The following is a 15,777-nucleotide window of genomic DNA, read 5'->3' on the forward strand; positions in this document are numbered from 1 at the left end:
TTATGTATAATGTATGCATGTTTTAGATATTGAATAAATATATATCTAAATAGTAATACATTGTATTAAGATTTAAATATTAAATAATTAAGACTGAGGATGATGTTGGATAATGGTTGTTGTTGTTCGTTTATAGTTGAATGATAATGATGGCTAATAGGGGCGATGAATGACAGTGATGGTTGACTGTGTATAATTGTTAATGATGATGATGGTGATTGGTGATCGGTGGTGATGATTGTAAGTAGTGGCTAGTGATGGTGACGATTAATGATAGTGATTGACAGTAATAGTAGTCGTGGTTGAAGATGACTGAACGGTGAACAGAGAGCCAGAGACAAACACAAGATTTAAAAATAAGGTAGCTCCTTGTCTAGGCTCGCACTCATATTGGTGATAGTTAATGATGATGGACGGTGAGCAGAGACAACCACAAAATTTAAAGATAAAGTAGCTCCTTGTCTAGGCTCGAACTCACAATGATGCGAGATGTACCATCATAGCTTCAAACCAGTAGTGTACCCAAATGAGTTCTAATTTATAAGAATGCAGAATTAAATATATCTATCCTTTCTCAGATTATCTATACATATATAACAAAAATAAAATAAAATTACCAAATGCATATATACCTCACGCCACAAGGTAGGGTTGTCTCTAGGGACGAGACACTAGTTGATAATGATGAGGAATAGTAGTAGAGATCTTTGAATAATGTAATTGTTGCTATATTATATTTAACGGTTATTATATAATATGAATATTTATGATCAACACTTTATATATCATTGTTAAAGGTTTTAGCAATTTTAGATGCAATAATATTGACTCAATTGACGCTAAATATTTTTGCAACGATAAATATTATCACTAAAAATATATATATTGCCATTGAATGTCTCATTTGCTTGTTATCAAATCACTTAAAAAAAAATTACACAAATGCACAATTTAAAATAACATAATTTCTAAAATTCCTGTCATTTAAAAAAATAACAAAAATTCTCTCTCGGATACATTGCTATACCCTCTTGGATACATCCCTATATCTTCTCGAATACATCTCTCACATTAAGTAATGTATCATTTGCAAAGCATCGAACAACCAAGAAATGTATTCAAAAGTAATAAAAAAATTTGAGATTATTGTAATTAGCGAAACTTCTGGAAATGTAATTAGCCCCAGATATAGAAGATTTTTGTAGTTGTCCCTAAAAGCTACGGATAAACTTTTTTAAATGTAAAACTTCTTTATTAAGCTTAAAAATAAAATAGATTATGCACTGCGATAACTAAAAATAACCTCGTAATATAAAAGTTTCCTTATACTGATATATTGCATATAAGTTAAACTATTTGGTGATGGAATCAATAGTTGGCTGAAATGTTTGAGAAATAAGATAATATGTCTTCTCAGTTGGATGAATTGAATCCCAAAAAACATACTTTGATGCATTTTTGCATACATATGAACTTGGGTTGCACAAAAATGCACCTTCCAATAAGCCAGTTCCACAGCAGCCATAGTTAGCCTTTTCAAAATCTATCATTAAAAAAAAAACATATCATATAGAGCCGAGGATCTATCGAAAACGGTCTTTCAAGATTTAAAGATAGGTCGAATAAAATTTGTGTATAGTCTGTCATTTCAGACCTCACATATGAGATTATACTGAATATGTTGTTATTATAATTTATAATATTTATATTGTAATGAACAAAGCGTTTACGTCAAATTATATTAACGTACTACAAATTAATGATAAAACTAAAACAAGATTGTGAATTAATTAATAATGTTTTAGTGATTATAATGCATGAATGAACACACACACATGTTGGTTCTTATGTATTCATTATTAGATTTGTGGAAATAAGTTTATAAGTTACCATATCAAAATTAGAATTACTCCTCAAATACACTGGTAAATTAAGTTATTATCGTTTGATCAGAAAAGTCACGAATTCATAAGAGGTAAGGGAAAGATTATCGATATAAAGTTAGTCTATGAACCGACTCTTCTACGTATTCCGCACATAAGAATTAGTATAGACTCACCATATTTGTGGCCTACAATCATGTCCATCAATGGTCCATATATATCTAAATAAGCAAATCTTGAACCCAAATTTGCAAACTTGATGTCATTTAACTTGTTTTGGAGCTTGGAATTGTAGTCTCTAGCAATGGAAGAGTAGAAATCAATGCAATCTCTCTTTGAAAATGCATTATCAGAGTGAATGGTGATGACAATTGGTAAACAACCCATTGGTGGTAGACCTACCATGCCAATTTTCCTAGCCCCTTGATCCAACAATTTCTACACAAAATTAAGCCAAAAAGAAAAAAGAAAAACCATTGACATTAATTTAAATCATGCTATAACATAAAAGACTTTTGAAATTTATTATCTGAAATAAGGCTTGTTTTGTGTGGCTGTATTAAAATGAGATATTCTTTGTCGTTAATTATTTTTTAATATAAAAAATGTGATATTCTTTTTCAGACATGCTTAAAAAAATGTGTCATATATAAATTAGGATAAATCGAGTAATGAATTGTGTAACACAATAAACTAAGGTCATGTATTTATTTTAAATAGAGGTAGTTTAAAACAATCACAAGTATAGTTAGAGAACTTTTTATGTCAAGTTTGATATGATAACCTGAAAGACTAACATAAGAACTTACTATCGACAGTTAAATTACCCCCCCCCCCCCCCCCACCTTATAAAATATTTTAAAATTATATATTGTCAGTGTATATAACTTAATTTTTTTCGATATTAATCTAGAGGAAAATTCTTGAAGATGGGTAACCAACCTGGAGGAAGAGTTGAAGATGTTGTAACAAGAAGTCAGTGTAGTTTGAGAGTTTGTAGGTTTTACTACGAATTGGAAGTGTGTTGTAATTGACAACAAAGTCATTTGTGCCTGCACTAATAATGAACAATGATTCTTTTATCAAATTTTGTGTTTGCTCTTTTCCAATAGCTGCCTCCATTTTCTCTTGATACTCCTTGAAATATTCTATTTGCTTTGACAATGAGATCACATTCTGTATTTATTTCCAAAAAAAAATATATATATATATAATCCAGAGAAATACTATGTAATGTAAGGGTTGTGGGGTGGGCGGGGCAATGGGATTTGTTGTTGTGTTAGTGAGTGAGAATGACATAATCAATATGCAATGTCAGTTGTGGAATTTGTTTTTCTAAATTCTACTAGGTAAGTCATTTTCTTCATTTTTCATATTTTTTTTAGAGACGATGTTTTTCAGAAAATTTAATCAACTGAACATGAAAAAATATGTTTCCTCCGTATATACGGTGAGGGTTCGAATCCTACTATATTTTCGTCCCATAAAGAGAAATGATGAAAGAGTAGGGGATTAATGAGAATTAGATGAGTATTAGATGGAGTAGTAATTTCTTTCATTCTTAACCAAGAGGTCTTGTCTACGGAGTCGTCTTTGTTAAGGAGCATTTTACTGTTTGCATTTTTGTTAATGCTGATATGGTCCATATTATATGAGTCCATTATCCCACATCATGGACCCATTATCCCACTAATGGAAAGGTGGTTAATTAACCCATTATCTCACTAACGGGATAATGGTTTCGGGTTCGAGTCCCCTTGGGTATGAAGTCACCTTCATTGGGAAGCGTTTTACCCCCAACCCGGGACTTTTCGGCGTAAATCCGGATTAAGTGAGACTCCAATGTGGTGGGAAACCCAAGAGGTCCCGGATTCGAGTCCCCTTGATATGGAGTCGTCTTTGGGAGCGGTTTAACCCCAATGTAGAACTTTCTTACGCGAATCTGAATTTAGTCAGATTTCAATGAGGATACCAAACACCAGGTGAGAGAAAAAAAAAACAGATGAGTATTAGATATAATACACTGATTTTTGGTGTAAGGGGATCAAATCCAGTTCCAGCAGATGCAAAACTAACTCCAGTCTTGAGATCTTCAATACTCAAACTTTGATCCAAATATGGAGGCACATATTCTTTAACACCAACATACCTAGCTGCATTAATCAAACACAAATTTCAAGCACAATGAAGTTGCATGTGTGTATATATAGAGAGAGAGAGGCGAATCTAAGACGAGTTTTATACTTAGGTTCTACATTGAACTTCCGATTTAATTTAGTGACAGAATCAAGATTTACATTAAGATGTAATACAGAGTGTCATCTGATTAGATCACACTCTTTCTGAATCCACTGACTCTAGATTCTGTATTTAAAATGTAAATATATTTTGCATTGGTTAGTGTCTAAAAATTACAACAACAATATATCTAATGTAATTTCACAAGTAAAGTTCGATAGAAATTATTTTCGATGTTCGAAAAGAAAAAGAAAAAGAAGAATTAATTACCAATGAAATCATTAGCAAGCATTCCATTAGTAAACCTTCCAGTTGGAACATGGTTTAGAAAATCTTTTCCATAAGGTGAGAAATTACTCTTGAAAGGAGTTGATATATAATTATTATTTCCAGGATCAGCTGTTGAATCTCCAAAAATAAAAATGGCAGAAACTAAATTATTATTATTCTTAGATAGAGCTTTAATTAATATTGGAGCTTCCAACATGAAGAAAATTAACAAAAGAATAATAAAAAAATTTAAAAGACTCATATTAATAATTAATGATTTGATCAAGAAAATTTTGGAAAAGTTTAAAGCTTCAATCTTATGCCTTTTGATGACTTTATTAAAAACAAGGAGTTATATATATATAGCATGACTAGTTAATTAAGAATTAAATGGATTTAATTATTTGTTTAATTATAAAAATAAATTTAGAGGTAACTAGTGCTCTTTGCAAACGTTTCTAGAGTCCATATCGACGTTAACAATGACAGTTAATTAAAATTGATAATTTTAATATTTTTTATATATGCATATATTTATTATCGTTGAAAGCTATTTTTATTGTCATGATCGATGTTGCTTTTGTTCTTGTAATTGTTTGATGGACCAAACACTTCAAATGTAATTTAAAGTTTTCTTAACCACCATCTCTAATTAATTAATTTCTTTGAGTTTGGTATAAGTGGCAATACAATTAAAATTAACTTGTATCATAATTTATACTCTTTTTGATCACCAAACGCCTATTTATGAATGTGCATGGTTCATAAATAGGAAAAAATAAAATAAGTGTAACCTTATAATATGCTTTCTAATTTTTGTATAGGAGTTTTTAGTCAACTTTCTATGAACCTTAATTTGACACATATACATTCATACACCCACACCATCATATTTATCAAACTAAGTGTAATAATTCAATCTCACCAAATATATAATTATTGTTATACGTGTAATAATTCAATCGTCTCTCATTTTAAATTTTCATATTTCAAAATGAGTTAATCTAACTGTTGCAGATATTTATTCGTATTTGTGCGATTGCGTGAGGAAAATGTGCATGGTGATCGCGTTATAGCTGTGAGACACATGAAAATCATCGTGATTATGCTAACTTGAGAACTTTTCATGTATTATAGTAAAGTTGTCCTTTCATGTCATCATGTGTATATTTGAAGTTTCATATAACACATGATCGATAACTGACTTGATTTCATAGATGATCAATTTGATTTTTATTGTATCGCACTAAAATTATTAAATATACAAAGTATTATTATTATTACTAGTTCTTGATGATGGAATCAATAGTTGGAAAAAGTGTTTTAGAAATAATATCATATGCCTTCTCAGTTGGATGGACTGAATCCCACCAATAATACTTTGATGAATTTGGGCAAATATTTGACATGGGATTACATGCAAGTCCAAATTCCAATAAGCCAGTTCCACAGCAGCCAATGTTCACAAATTCAAAATCTATAAAGAAAAAAAAACAAAAGGAATAAAAATTTATATTAGTTTTAATAAATTAAATAAGAAAAAACTATATAATTAGACATACTTCACTGTCATATATACTATTATTACTTGTACTTCTAAAATATAAAACTTACATAAAACTATTTGAAAATACAGGGTATGAAAAATACTCTAATTTTGGCCAAAATTATTGTTACAATACTAAATGTTCCCCCTTGCACTATTTAATAGTATATTTTAAAGTTTATAATTCTGCAATATTTTTTATATCTTTGTGGGCACATACATACCTTTAGAATACACTATTAAATAGTGCAGAGGGGTAAAAGGTTCTTTCCAAAGTATAGTATTGTTAGAACAATTTCGATTAAATTTCAAATATATTTCAGACATTATTTTCCTAAAATATAGAGTATGAATCACAATTACTCACCATATAACTTCTTGTCTTGAATTATGTCCATAGTAGATTTATAAGCTTCTAAATAAGCAATTCTAGAACCCAAATTTGCAAAGCTATTTTGCATGTCATTTAATTTGTTTTGGAGCTTGGAATTGTAGTCTCTAGCAATGGAATTAAAGGAATCAATGCAATTTCTCTTTGAAAATACATCATTTGAGTTAAGTGTAATGACAATTGGTAAACAACCTAATGGTGGTAGACCAGCCATTGCAATTTTCCTAGCTCCTTCATCTAATAATTCCTGCATAATTAAAATTAAGTTGAAAAATAATTAATTAAAGTTATTAGTAGTTGAATTGGTCCGACTAAAAAAGACATTTCGATATTATTACCTGGATCGAGCTAGACTACCTTATAACTATTTATTTTACCACATTGCTTACTTTAATATATAGTTCATTTTCACCATCATTAATCGAAGATTAATAAGTCTTACAAAGTGGTGGAATTAATCAAAAATTTCCATAGGTAAATTTTTTACTAGATTTGTAATATACGAACCTTTGAACATATGTCAACTTCGATTTTGGATCTAATTCACACATTAAAAACTAGGTTTAAAGGTAGAAAGATTGTTTATCTGGATTTTCGCTGTTTAGTCCAGTACGTGCACATTCATGAATCGAGGTATTTTCACACCTCGGCAACTGTCTGATTTCCTAGCTTGACTATAGTATGTTAGATTCGACCTCAATCATCTTAACTCAACTCACACAAAAAAACAAACTCAAAAAGAAAAAAATTAAGAATTATCCAGATCATATAAAAGAGTTGTGGGATATCGTCGTGATCCAACGAGAGATCATTCCATTCATTATCATCGCTTTTCTATTGAAACTCAAGTCATAAAAAATTGTATGAGTACTTACAATAGCCAATTAAATTGAATATATGCTATAAAAAAGAAAATTATATTATCAGCGTATATAACTTAACTTTTAAATGAGTAGACAAACCTTTAGGAAGTTGTGGGCATGTTGTAACAAGAAGTCAATGTAGGCTGAGACTGTGTAGTTTTCACTAGGAAATGGATATAACTTGTAATTTGCAATAATATCATTTGAACCTATACTTATAATGAACAATGATTCTTTTATCAATTTTTTTGTTTGCTCTTTCCCAATAGCTGCCTCTATTTTCTCTTGATACTCCTTGAAGTATTCCACTTGCTTTGATAATGGTATCACATTCTAAAAATTCCACAAAAAGGGGTGGGGGTGGGGGTGGGGGGTTGGTTAATCATTGTTGAGAATAAAAATTGAATCAACTTATAATATAAAACAAGTCTAGCTCTATTTTGTTCCTATGACTATGAGTCTATGACAACATTATGATTAATACGAATTCAGAATTTTAAATTTATTGAATTATAGAATTAAAAGGCGCTTGTCCACTAAGCTATTACGTGTTTTTATAAAGGGAAAATTAAGTAAATACCTCATAAAACAAAATAGTTACAAACATATACTCCTTTATATTCATACACTACTAAATAATAACACTATACACACACACCCCTCCAAACTAATTTCGCTTAACTAATACTTAATAAGTATTATATCATTAATTAGGCAGATAATTTAGCTTAATTGATACTATTGATATCAGTAAGATTTTTTGTTCAAAAATTACTCATTAGTCATTAATACTATATGAATATTGGTATATTGTTGTGGTATCGTAAAAAGAGAAGGGAATGGTGTACTTAAAATGTATTATTGGATACTCGTAATTCAAAAAACGAAGATAATATTACACCATATTAAAAATATTTTTTTTTCTTGGGGGGGGGGGGGGGGGGGGGTTTGAGATAGCATACAGAGTGTTGTGCTGTGAGGGGGTCAATTCCAGTTCCAGCAGATGCAAAACTAACTCCAGTCTTGAGTTCTTCAATACTTAAACTTTGATCTAAATATGGAGGCACATATTCTTTGATACCAAAATGCTTAGCTGCATTAAAATAACCAAATAAATATTAGGTCTTAATTAACCCATAGTTTAAGAATTAAAATAAAGGGATAATGCCCAAGTACCCCTCAACCTATGCCGAAATCTCAGAGACACACTTAAACTATACTAAGGTCTTATTACCCCCTGAACTTATTTTATTAATAATTTTTTACCCCTTTTTATCTTACGTGGCACTATTTTGTGGGTCCAACGATGGTTGACTTTTTTTTCAAACTAGTGCCACGTAGGCTAAAAAAGGATAGAAAATTACTTATAAAATAAGTTCAGGAGGGTAATAGGACCTTAGTATAGTATAAGTGTGTCTCTGAGATTTCGGGCATAGGTTGAGGGGGTACTTGGGTATTTTCCCTAAAATAAACTCAATGTTAAGAATCTTAAAGTTGAACACAAGTTATTATGATGATATGATTAATTATATATTGAAATTAGTTATGCTAAGATTATCTGCTCCTACTATTATTTCTTATTGATCGTTTAGTTCAATTTGTTATATAAAAATTATAATATACATCACATACAATCTAAGAAGAAGTGGTTTATTTATACAAATATTCTATATCGTCTAATCTATGCGATCATCTCGTCTAGAAAGTTCAGTTATTAAATAAAACACACTATTTCTTAATTATATCGTTAATAATATGTTTCAAACCTATTTTTACATATGCATGCATATACATTGCTCGAACTAAAATTAATGAATTCAGTCGAACCTAGCTACAAAATCCACCCCTAGACCCTACTTTTGCAACCTTTTTATGTGTCATTTCAAACTTAACTAACTAATCAAAGTAACTAATAAAAGTATTTTGTAGAATAATTACCAATGAAATCATAAGCAAGCTTCCCATTAGTAAACCTTCCTGTTGAAACATGATTAGGAAATTCTCTTCCATAGGGTTTGAAATTACTCTTAATAGTAGTTAATATGTGATTATTGTTTCCAGGATCAGCTGTTGAGTCTCCAAAAACAAGAATTGTAGAAACTAAACTATTATGTTTTTGAGCATGAGCTTTCAATATTAACACAAGAAGATGTAAAAGAAAAATATAAGAATATGAAAAATGCATTTTGATTAGATATGGATAATGAATTTGTAGACATCATAAGGTGTTATATAGACAAGGAAAAGAGTCTGAAAAATACTTTAATTTTGGTCGGTATTGCAGTTACGATACCAAACTTTATAAAAGACCTTTTACCGCTGCACTTTTAAAAAGTGTATTTTAAAGGTATATATGTGTCCACGTGACACATTACTATTTAAAAAGATGCAATATTTTTTATGTCCACGTGAGCACAATACGCTATTAAATAGTGCAAGGGGGTAAAAAGGTCTTCCATAAAATTTAGTATCGTAACACAATTTCGATCAAAGTTCAGATATATTTCAAACTTTTTTCCTCATATATATATAGGTAAAGAGGCATGCAGATCAAGACATAATAGTTATTTTGTAGCTATACGAACGAGACAGCTTAAATTATAGCTATAATTCGTAAATATATAATTATAACTATAAAGCATAATTAAATTTATTATAGTGATTATTTACGAAAATCATGTCGTTAATAATAACAACTTCCTATGAAAGAAAGTGCATGCAGGCAAGAAATTTAAGAATTTAGTGAAGTGCAAATCAATGTCACTAAAGGGCCAATGTACATTGGTACATATATAGAACTACCTTAGCAAAGTAGAAAGTTTATGCTTTTACTTTATTTATTTCTTGTTTTCTTGAGATAAAAGAAATCTAATTTTGTACTTTATTTTTTAAAAATCGAATCAAAATTGATGAGTGTATATTAGTTTGATACTTTGATTTATAAATTATTAAATTGTTTTAATTTCATGTATAAGTTGTTGAATCATCTTTACACGATTATTACTTCCTTCATTTCATATTGATTAGTTGATCATTATATAATTAGTCGTCCTATAATAGTTCCCCATCATATTAATCAAAAAACATTAATTAATTTTTTTTATATTACTCTTGTAATTAATTCTTTTTTTAAGTGTTGAAATTTGTTTATAAAATTCTCAATTTTTTTTTTGAAAAAGCGAGTTAGTAAAATTATCGTTTTATTTATAATTTCTTAAGCACCGTCAAAATTAACAAATTAAAAGAGAAGTTCTTTTAAAAAATAAGTTGATAAAATGATCTTCTTATTTATGATTTCTTAAACATCATACGAAAATAAAAAATTAATAGACAAAGAGAGTACTCCCTCCGTTTCATGAAGGATGACCTAATTTGACTTGGAACGGAGTTTAAGAAAAGAAAGAAGACTTTACCAAAATGCCCTTTAATCTTTTTTCTTAAACATGCCACGTGGAAAGTTAAAGTTAAAAGTGTTGTCAAAAAAGGAAAGGGGTCATTCTTTTTTAAACAGATTAAAAAGAAAATAGAATCATTCTTTTTGAAACAGATGAAGTACCTTTAACATAAATCCCTTAATTTAAATTTCTGACTTCACCACCACCAAATACATTCACCATAATATATCATCAAAATCTAAAAAAAAAAAGAATCAATCGATCGATATTTTTTTTCTTTATCTGAATTCTAATTCTTGATTCACCCGATGTTTACAATTGGTTGATGGCAAAATCAATAGAAGGACGTATTGCTTTGAAAACATTGTAATAAGTAGCTTCACTTGGGTGGACTGCATCCCAAAACATATGATTTGAAGGATTATTGCATACAATTGATTTTGGATTGCAAAGAATTGATGCTTCAATAAGTCCACTTCCACAACATCCCATGGTAACTTCACTAAATCCTACAAAATATTAAGTAATTTTTACGCCATTAAATCAAATTATAAAATATTGTTTACAATAAGTAGAATTAATAATTAAAAAAATTAAAGTCGATAATTTACTATAACAAGCTAATTTCTTTGTATTTTAAAAATTTAGTTGATATGAAGGAAATATTTTTCCTGAAAATTTTTCGATTTTCTTACCTTCATTTGGTAAAACGTTGACTTAGTATATACAGAAAAAATTATTTCAAAAATATTTTTATATAAAAAGCGAGCTAGGGGTGAAGGAGGATGAGGGGGTAGGAGTGAGTTGGGAGTGGAGGCGGGGGTGGAGGCATTTGGAAAATTGGGGGGGGGGGGGGGGGTTTGACGAGACAATTAGTTTGAAATGCTACTTACGATACTTATTTTATATATTTTTGTTAGAAAAATTATATTTCTAATTTAAAAAATCTAAGTTTTAGAAAATTTTGACCAATAAAAATTGAAAAATAACATTATCCAAAAGTGGAAAATTAATTATTTTGGGTTGCTCACCATATTTAATTGGATTTTGTATCATGTCATTTATTGGACTATAGATATCGACGTAGAATAATTTTGTGCCATCAATTTCCATAGTCTTTAATAAGCGTTGAAGTAGCGAGTTGTACTCTCTTGCAACGGCGGAGTACGATTCGATACATCGACGAGGTTGAAGTGCGTCACCGGAATCTATCGTGATGACTATCGGCAAGCACCCGAAAGGCGGAACTCCGGCGACGCCGATTACTCGAGCTCCTTCGTTCATCAAACCCTAGAACAATCAACACAAAGTTTTTGTATACAAAATATTAGTATCAAACACATTAAATTGATACATATACCATTTGGATAAATATTCAGACAGGAAATTTTAGTTGCTCAGTTAATTGATTACATGAAGAATCGATTTTCTATCACGTAATCCCCTCCCTATTTTCCTCTTTCCTTACCTCCTACGAAAAAAATTTGATTTTACAAATTCAAGCAGCTAACTGAACCATGTACGTTGTCCAATTATCAATCAAATAAATTGAAATTAATAAGGTCTTATATTTAAATTTTAGTGAAGTACAAAATCATCATGTACTTGATCGTTAAAGAAAAGAAGATATTCTATAAAATTAATTGAGATGCAGTTACCGAAAAACAATATAATATTTGTAAAAAAAGGAATTAAAAACTTGTAAAAATTTGGTTGTCTCCAATTAATTGTAGTAATTACATAACAACACCTAACTCAACCCTTCCCCACTTCATAAATCATCATAAATGTTTTTGCTTCCAAATTATTATTATTATAATAATATGTTTATATCATTTCAAAAAGGCCTATTAAATCACTTCACCTCTATGTATCCTACTCATGCCACTAATATTTTTTTCTTTTTTTTAAAAAAAAACCCAAAGTATAAAGATAAAAATATATGCATACAATCAGATTTTTTTTCACATTTATAAGAACCACATGGCTATAATTTGTCAATAAAAATATTAGTCCTATATATCTTTCCACATTTATAAGAATCACATGGCTATAATTTATCACAACATCCAGTCTCATTTTATATGTTACATTTTGAATTTAAGAGTCAAACAAATCTATCTTTGAGCTTAATTTTTTTAAAATACTTTGAATTATAAATTATTATGACTTATAGTACTTTTTACGTAGTTCATAAATATATAAATTTTCATTTTAAAAAAATTAAAAAATTTCATGCGTAAATTTTCTATCAAACTTAAATTGTTTGAGTCTCAAAACAGAAAAAGTGTCATTTAAATTGAGACCGAGAAAGAGTATATGATATATACTTACTTGGATAAATTGTTGGACCATTTGCATCAAGAATTGTTGATATTGAGAGACATTATAATATTTTTGTCTTCTAAATGGGGTGTTATAATAATTTACAGCAAAATCATTTGTTCCTGCACTTATTATAAATGCTGCTTTGCTTATTAATATTTTTGTCTTTTCTTTTCCAATTGAGTTTTCAAGTTTTCTTTTGTATTCTTTAAAATATTCCAGCTGTTTTTCCATCGTAATTACATCCTGCAATAATAATAATAATAATAATAATAATAATAATAATCAATATCAAATCACAATCTTGTCAATAATCAATTGATTAAAAAAAAAGGGTATAATCACTATAGATCGAACCTACGCAATTTTTACAGTATAATGATTGATTATTCACGTCTTACTGTCTAGTTATACCTATCATTTCTCTTTTTGGTATAATATAAGTAGTTTATTTTACGATAACATTCGAATCGTTAATATTTTTGTAAAAAAATTAAACGTCTACCCTTATACAAAAATAAAGTTGGAACATGGTATGAAACCCTAAGTCTCTATCTAATTATATCATTACTAGAAAAGGAAAGCTTTCTAAAAAATAAATGGTATTTTTTTTTATATATTTTAAGTTTTATAAGTAAATATAAAACATATTATCTTAAGCATTTCGATAAATACTATAAAAATGAATATTATCGAGATTAGCGTCGAGAGTGGAGATGAAGTATGTGTTAGTATAAGAGACTATCGATGTATAATATTATTTATGAAATTTATTTTTTTCTACTTTTATGATGAATATAGAGAAATCATTTTTTTTATTAACTTATATATTTTTATATTTTTTAAATTAAAGGTTAATGCAGATAGTACAAGTTTTAGTTGTTGGGAGTAATTTACTTATAAAGAAAAAAATTCAATGCAACTATGATTCAAGTGTCAGATTATAACAGAGTATTTGTTCTTTTTCTTTATAAAGAATAAATTTTGCAAGATTTCAACAATTTTAAATTAATTAATGCACCTAATAAATTACTATAAAGTTGATTATTTGTAATTTTTTGAATTTTTAATTACCATTATGTTACAACTACACTAGTCAACAATGATTTATTTAAGGGAAGTCAATTAATATCCTTCCATCGAAATCTCAGATCGCGCAATAATAAATATTTTAATTATATCGCTAGTTTTATTATACGAAATAAATAAATAAGAGAGACGTACGACTAATTGAGCTGTGAGAGGGTCAAAGCCAGAGCTACCCGAGGCAAAACTAACTCCGGTCATGAGTTCGTCCAAGCTAAGACTCGGGTCTAAATAAGGTGGCACGAAATCTTTGATTCCCACATACCAAGCTGTTACAAAAATTTATAATATTATTTAAATTATATACATTGACAGTTTCACTTTTTTTTTAAAAAAAATACCATAACAATTAGATAAAATATAAAAAAAAAAAACTCTAAAATCTATGTATATATATTGGTGATTATATAGAAATTCTTTTTAAGTAACACTCAAACAAAAATCCTCTTTTTTCAAAATAATTTAACTTTAAACTTTTAATTATATCTTAATGACACGATTTATCATCACAAAAAATCAAAATAACTATATTCTATTAATTTTCTTGACCACATATTTTTTATATAAAGTATTTCTTTTTCTTTGTTAAATTTCATGTTCGACCAAAATATGTAAAATGAAAATGTAGCTCATAATACATCTTAAATGATATGATAGAGCAAAATTTACATTTTAATGTAAAACTAGATCACCCTGTAACAGTATTTCATTATAATGATTACGTTTTCAATAAAAGTACTATTTCCCCTATCTATGTACATGAGTAATGCTACGTACACGATGCAATCATAAATATTTTTGACTATATGTACGTACGTACCTAAGTAAGCAAGATCTCCTTGTAACAGTATTTCATTATAATGATCACGTATTCAATGAAAGTACTATTTCCCCTATCTATGTACATGAATAATGCTATACGTACACGATGCAATCATAAATATTTTTTACTATATATGTACGTACGTACCTAAGTAATCTGTAACGAGACGACCATTAGTGAACCTCCCGGTGGGAACGTGGTTCGAGAAATCGCGACCGTAGGGCGGAAAATCGCACTTTGCGATGGTGTTTATGTAGTTGTTGTTGCCGGAATCAACCGTGGAATCTCCGAACACAAAAACAGCTGAAACTGTATTGTTAAATGGCCTTGGCAATTTTTTATAATTATTATTATTATTATTATTATTTAATAATAATGTTCGACCTTGAGTTTTATTTTGGAAAATAATAATGAGAAGAATGGGCAAAAAGAGAATAATTTTACAAGGAAAAATCATTGTTGAAGAATAATAATTGGGAGAGAAAAAAAAATTGTTGAAAAAATTAGAATGAGTTTTTTGGTCTATTATAATGTGTTGTATATATAATGGCAAAAAAAAATAAAAAATTGTTGTGTGTAGGTACTATTAATAATAGCAGTGGACCTCTATAAAAATTTAAAATATATAGTACTTTTTTAGATCCTTTCTCTTTTCGGATTATTTTAAAGATCTTTCGTACGATATTTAATTTTGAAATTAATTTTGTACGTATAACCAGTAACGAAAAAGATATAAGGAAATGGTGATAGACTGATAGACAATATGAGTTAGCCACGGAACTTTGATTGTAAAATCTATTTTTTCGTAAAAAGTAAGAAATTTCGCATACTTTAACCAATTTAATTAAACATAATTTCAATCGAGTCGTTTTCACTTGTTACCTTAATTTAAAATGACGTTTATTTGTTTCCTTCAAATATGTAATTTTTCATTTCGATCACATATTTTAAAATTCT

The 15,777-nt window shown here is 28.7% G+C and overlaps 3 protein-coding genes across 5 annotated transcripts; all 3 read right to left on the reverse strand.

Moving 5' to 3' along the window:
• Positions 1-957: 957 nt before the first annotated feature.
• LOC101253430 (GDSL esterase/lipase At5g45960-like) lies at positions 958-4,717 on the reverse strand. Its single transcript, XM_004248084.5, has 5 exons — positions 4,392-4,717; positions 3,906-4,036; positions 2,826-3,059; positions 2,060-2,321; positions 958-1,543 (listed from the first exon to the last, which is right to left on the reverse strand). The coding sequence occupies exons 1-5, from the start codon at positions 4,651-4,653 to the stop codon at positions 1,353-1,355; spliced, it is 1,080 nt and encodes a 359-aa protein (XP_004248132.4). The 5' UTR covers positions 4,654-4,717; the 3' UTR covers positions 958-1,352.
• An 864-nt stretch (positions 4,718-5,581) lies between these two features.
• On the reverse strand, positions 5,582-9,387 carry LOC101255838 (GDSL esterase/lipase At5g45960-like). 2 transcript variants are annotated; one of them, XM_069290428.1, is made up of 5 exons: positions 9,130-9,387; positions 8,154-8,284; positions 7,291-7,524; positions 6,521-6,575; positions 5,582-5,868 (listed from the first exon to the last, which is right to left on the reverse strand). In XM_069290428.1, the coding sequence occupies exons 1-5, from the start codon at positions 9,374-9,376 to the stop codon at positions 5,675-5,677; spliced, it is 861 nt and encodes a 286-aa protein (XP_069146529.1). In that variant the 5' UTR covers positions 9,377-9,387; the 3' UTR covers positions 5,582-5,674. The 2 variants fall into 2 exon arrangements, with proteins under 2 accessions (XP_069146529.1, XP_025883773.2); XM_026027988.2 differs by having other exon boundaries at positions 6,305-6,575.
• A 1,300-nt stretch (positions 9,388-10,687) lies between these two features.
• On the reverse strand, positions 10,688-15,342 carry LOC101255540 (GDSL esterase/lipase At5g45960-like). Of its 2 annotated transcripts, XM_004248414.5 has the most exons (5): positions 14,968-15,340; positions 14,136-14,266; positions 12,921-13,157; positions 11,618-11,876; positions 10,688-11,095 (listed from the first exon to the last, which is right to left on the reverse strand). In XM_004248414.5, the coding sequence occupies exons 1-5, from the start codon at positions 15,275-15,277 to the stop codon at positions 10,899-10,901; spliced, it is 1,134 nt and encodes a 377-aa protein (XP_004248462.1). In that variant the 5' UTR covers positions 15,278-15,340; the 3' UTR covers positions 10,688-10,898. The 2 variants fall into 2 exon arrangements, with proteins under 2 accessions (XP_004248462.1, XP_019071382.1); XM_019215837.3 differs by lacking the exon at positions 12,921-13,157 and having other exon boundaries at positions 14,968-15,342.
• Between the last annotated feature and the right edge of the window lie 435 nt (positions 15,343-15,777).

This window comes from Solanum lycopersicum, chromosome 10 (genome assembly GCF_036512215.1).
Source record: "Solanum lycopersicum chromosome 10, SLM_r2.1".
NCBI lineage: Eukaryota > Viridiplantae > Streptophyta > Magnoliopsida > Solanales > Solanaceae > Solanum > Solanum lycopersicum.

What these genes read in the sequence shown, in the direction of transcription:
- LOC101255838 (XM_026027988.2), bottom strand. Translation starts at nt 9,376, where the DNA reads ATGCATTTTTCATATTCTTATATTTTTCTTTTACATCTTCTTGTGTTA. An exon ending in GCTTGCTTATGATTTCATTG is followed by an intron (nt 8,285 to 9,129) that starts GTAATTATTCTA and finishes ATTTTAATGCAG; the next exon opens with CTAAGCATTTTGGTATCAAA. An exon ending in TCAAGACAAGAAGTTATATG is followed by an intron (nt 5,869 to 6,304) that starts GTGAGTAATTGT and finishes TTTTCTTTATAG; the next exon opens with ATTTTGAATTTGTGAACATT.
- LOC101255540 (XM_004248414.5), bottom strand. Translation starts at nt 15,277, where the DNA reads ATGATTTTTCCTTGTAAAATTATTCTCTTTTTGCCCATTCTTCTCATT. An exon ending in TCTCGTTACAGATTACTTAG is followed by an intron (nt 14,267 to 14,967) that starts GTACGTACGTAC and finishes TTTTTGTAACAG; the next exon opens with CTTGGTATGTGGGAATCAAA. An exon ending in ACAAAATCCAATTAAATATG is followed by an intron (nt 11,096 to 11,617) that starts GTGAGCAACCCA and finishes AATATTTTGTAG; the next exon opens with GATTTAGTGAAGTTACCATG.
- LOC101253430 (XM_004248084.5), bottom strand. Translation starts at nt 4,653, where the DNA reads ATGAGTCTTTTAAATTTTTTTATTATTCTTTTGTTAATTTTCTTCATG. An exon ending in CCCTTACACCAAAAATCAGT is followed by an intron (nt 3,060 to 3,905) that starts GTATTATATCTA and finishes AAATAAATACAG; the next exon opens with AATGTGATCTCATTGTCAAA. An exon ending in ATCTTCAACTCTTCCTCCAG is followed by an intron (nt 2,322 to 2,825) that starts GTTGGTTACCCA and finishes AATTTTGTGTAG; the next exon opens with AAATTGTTGGATCAAGGGGC.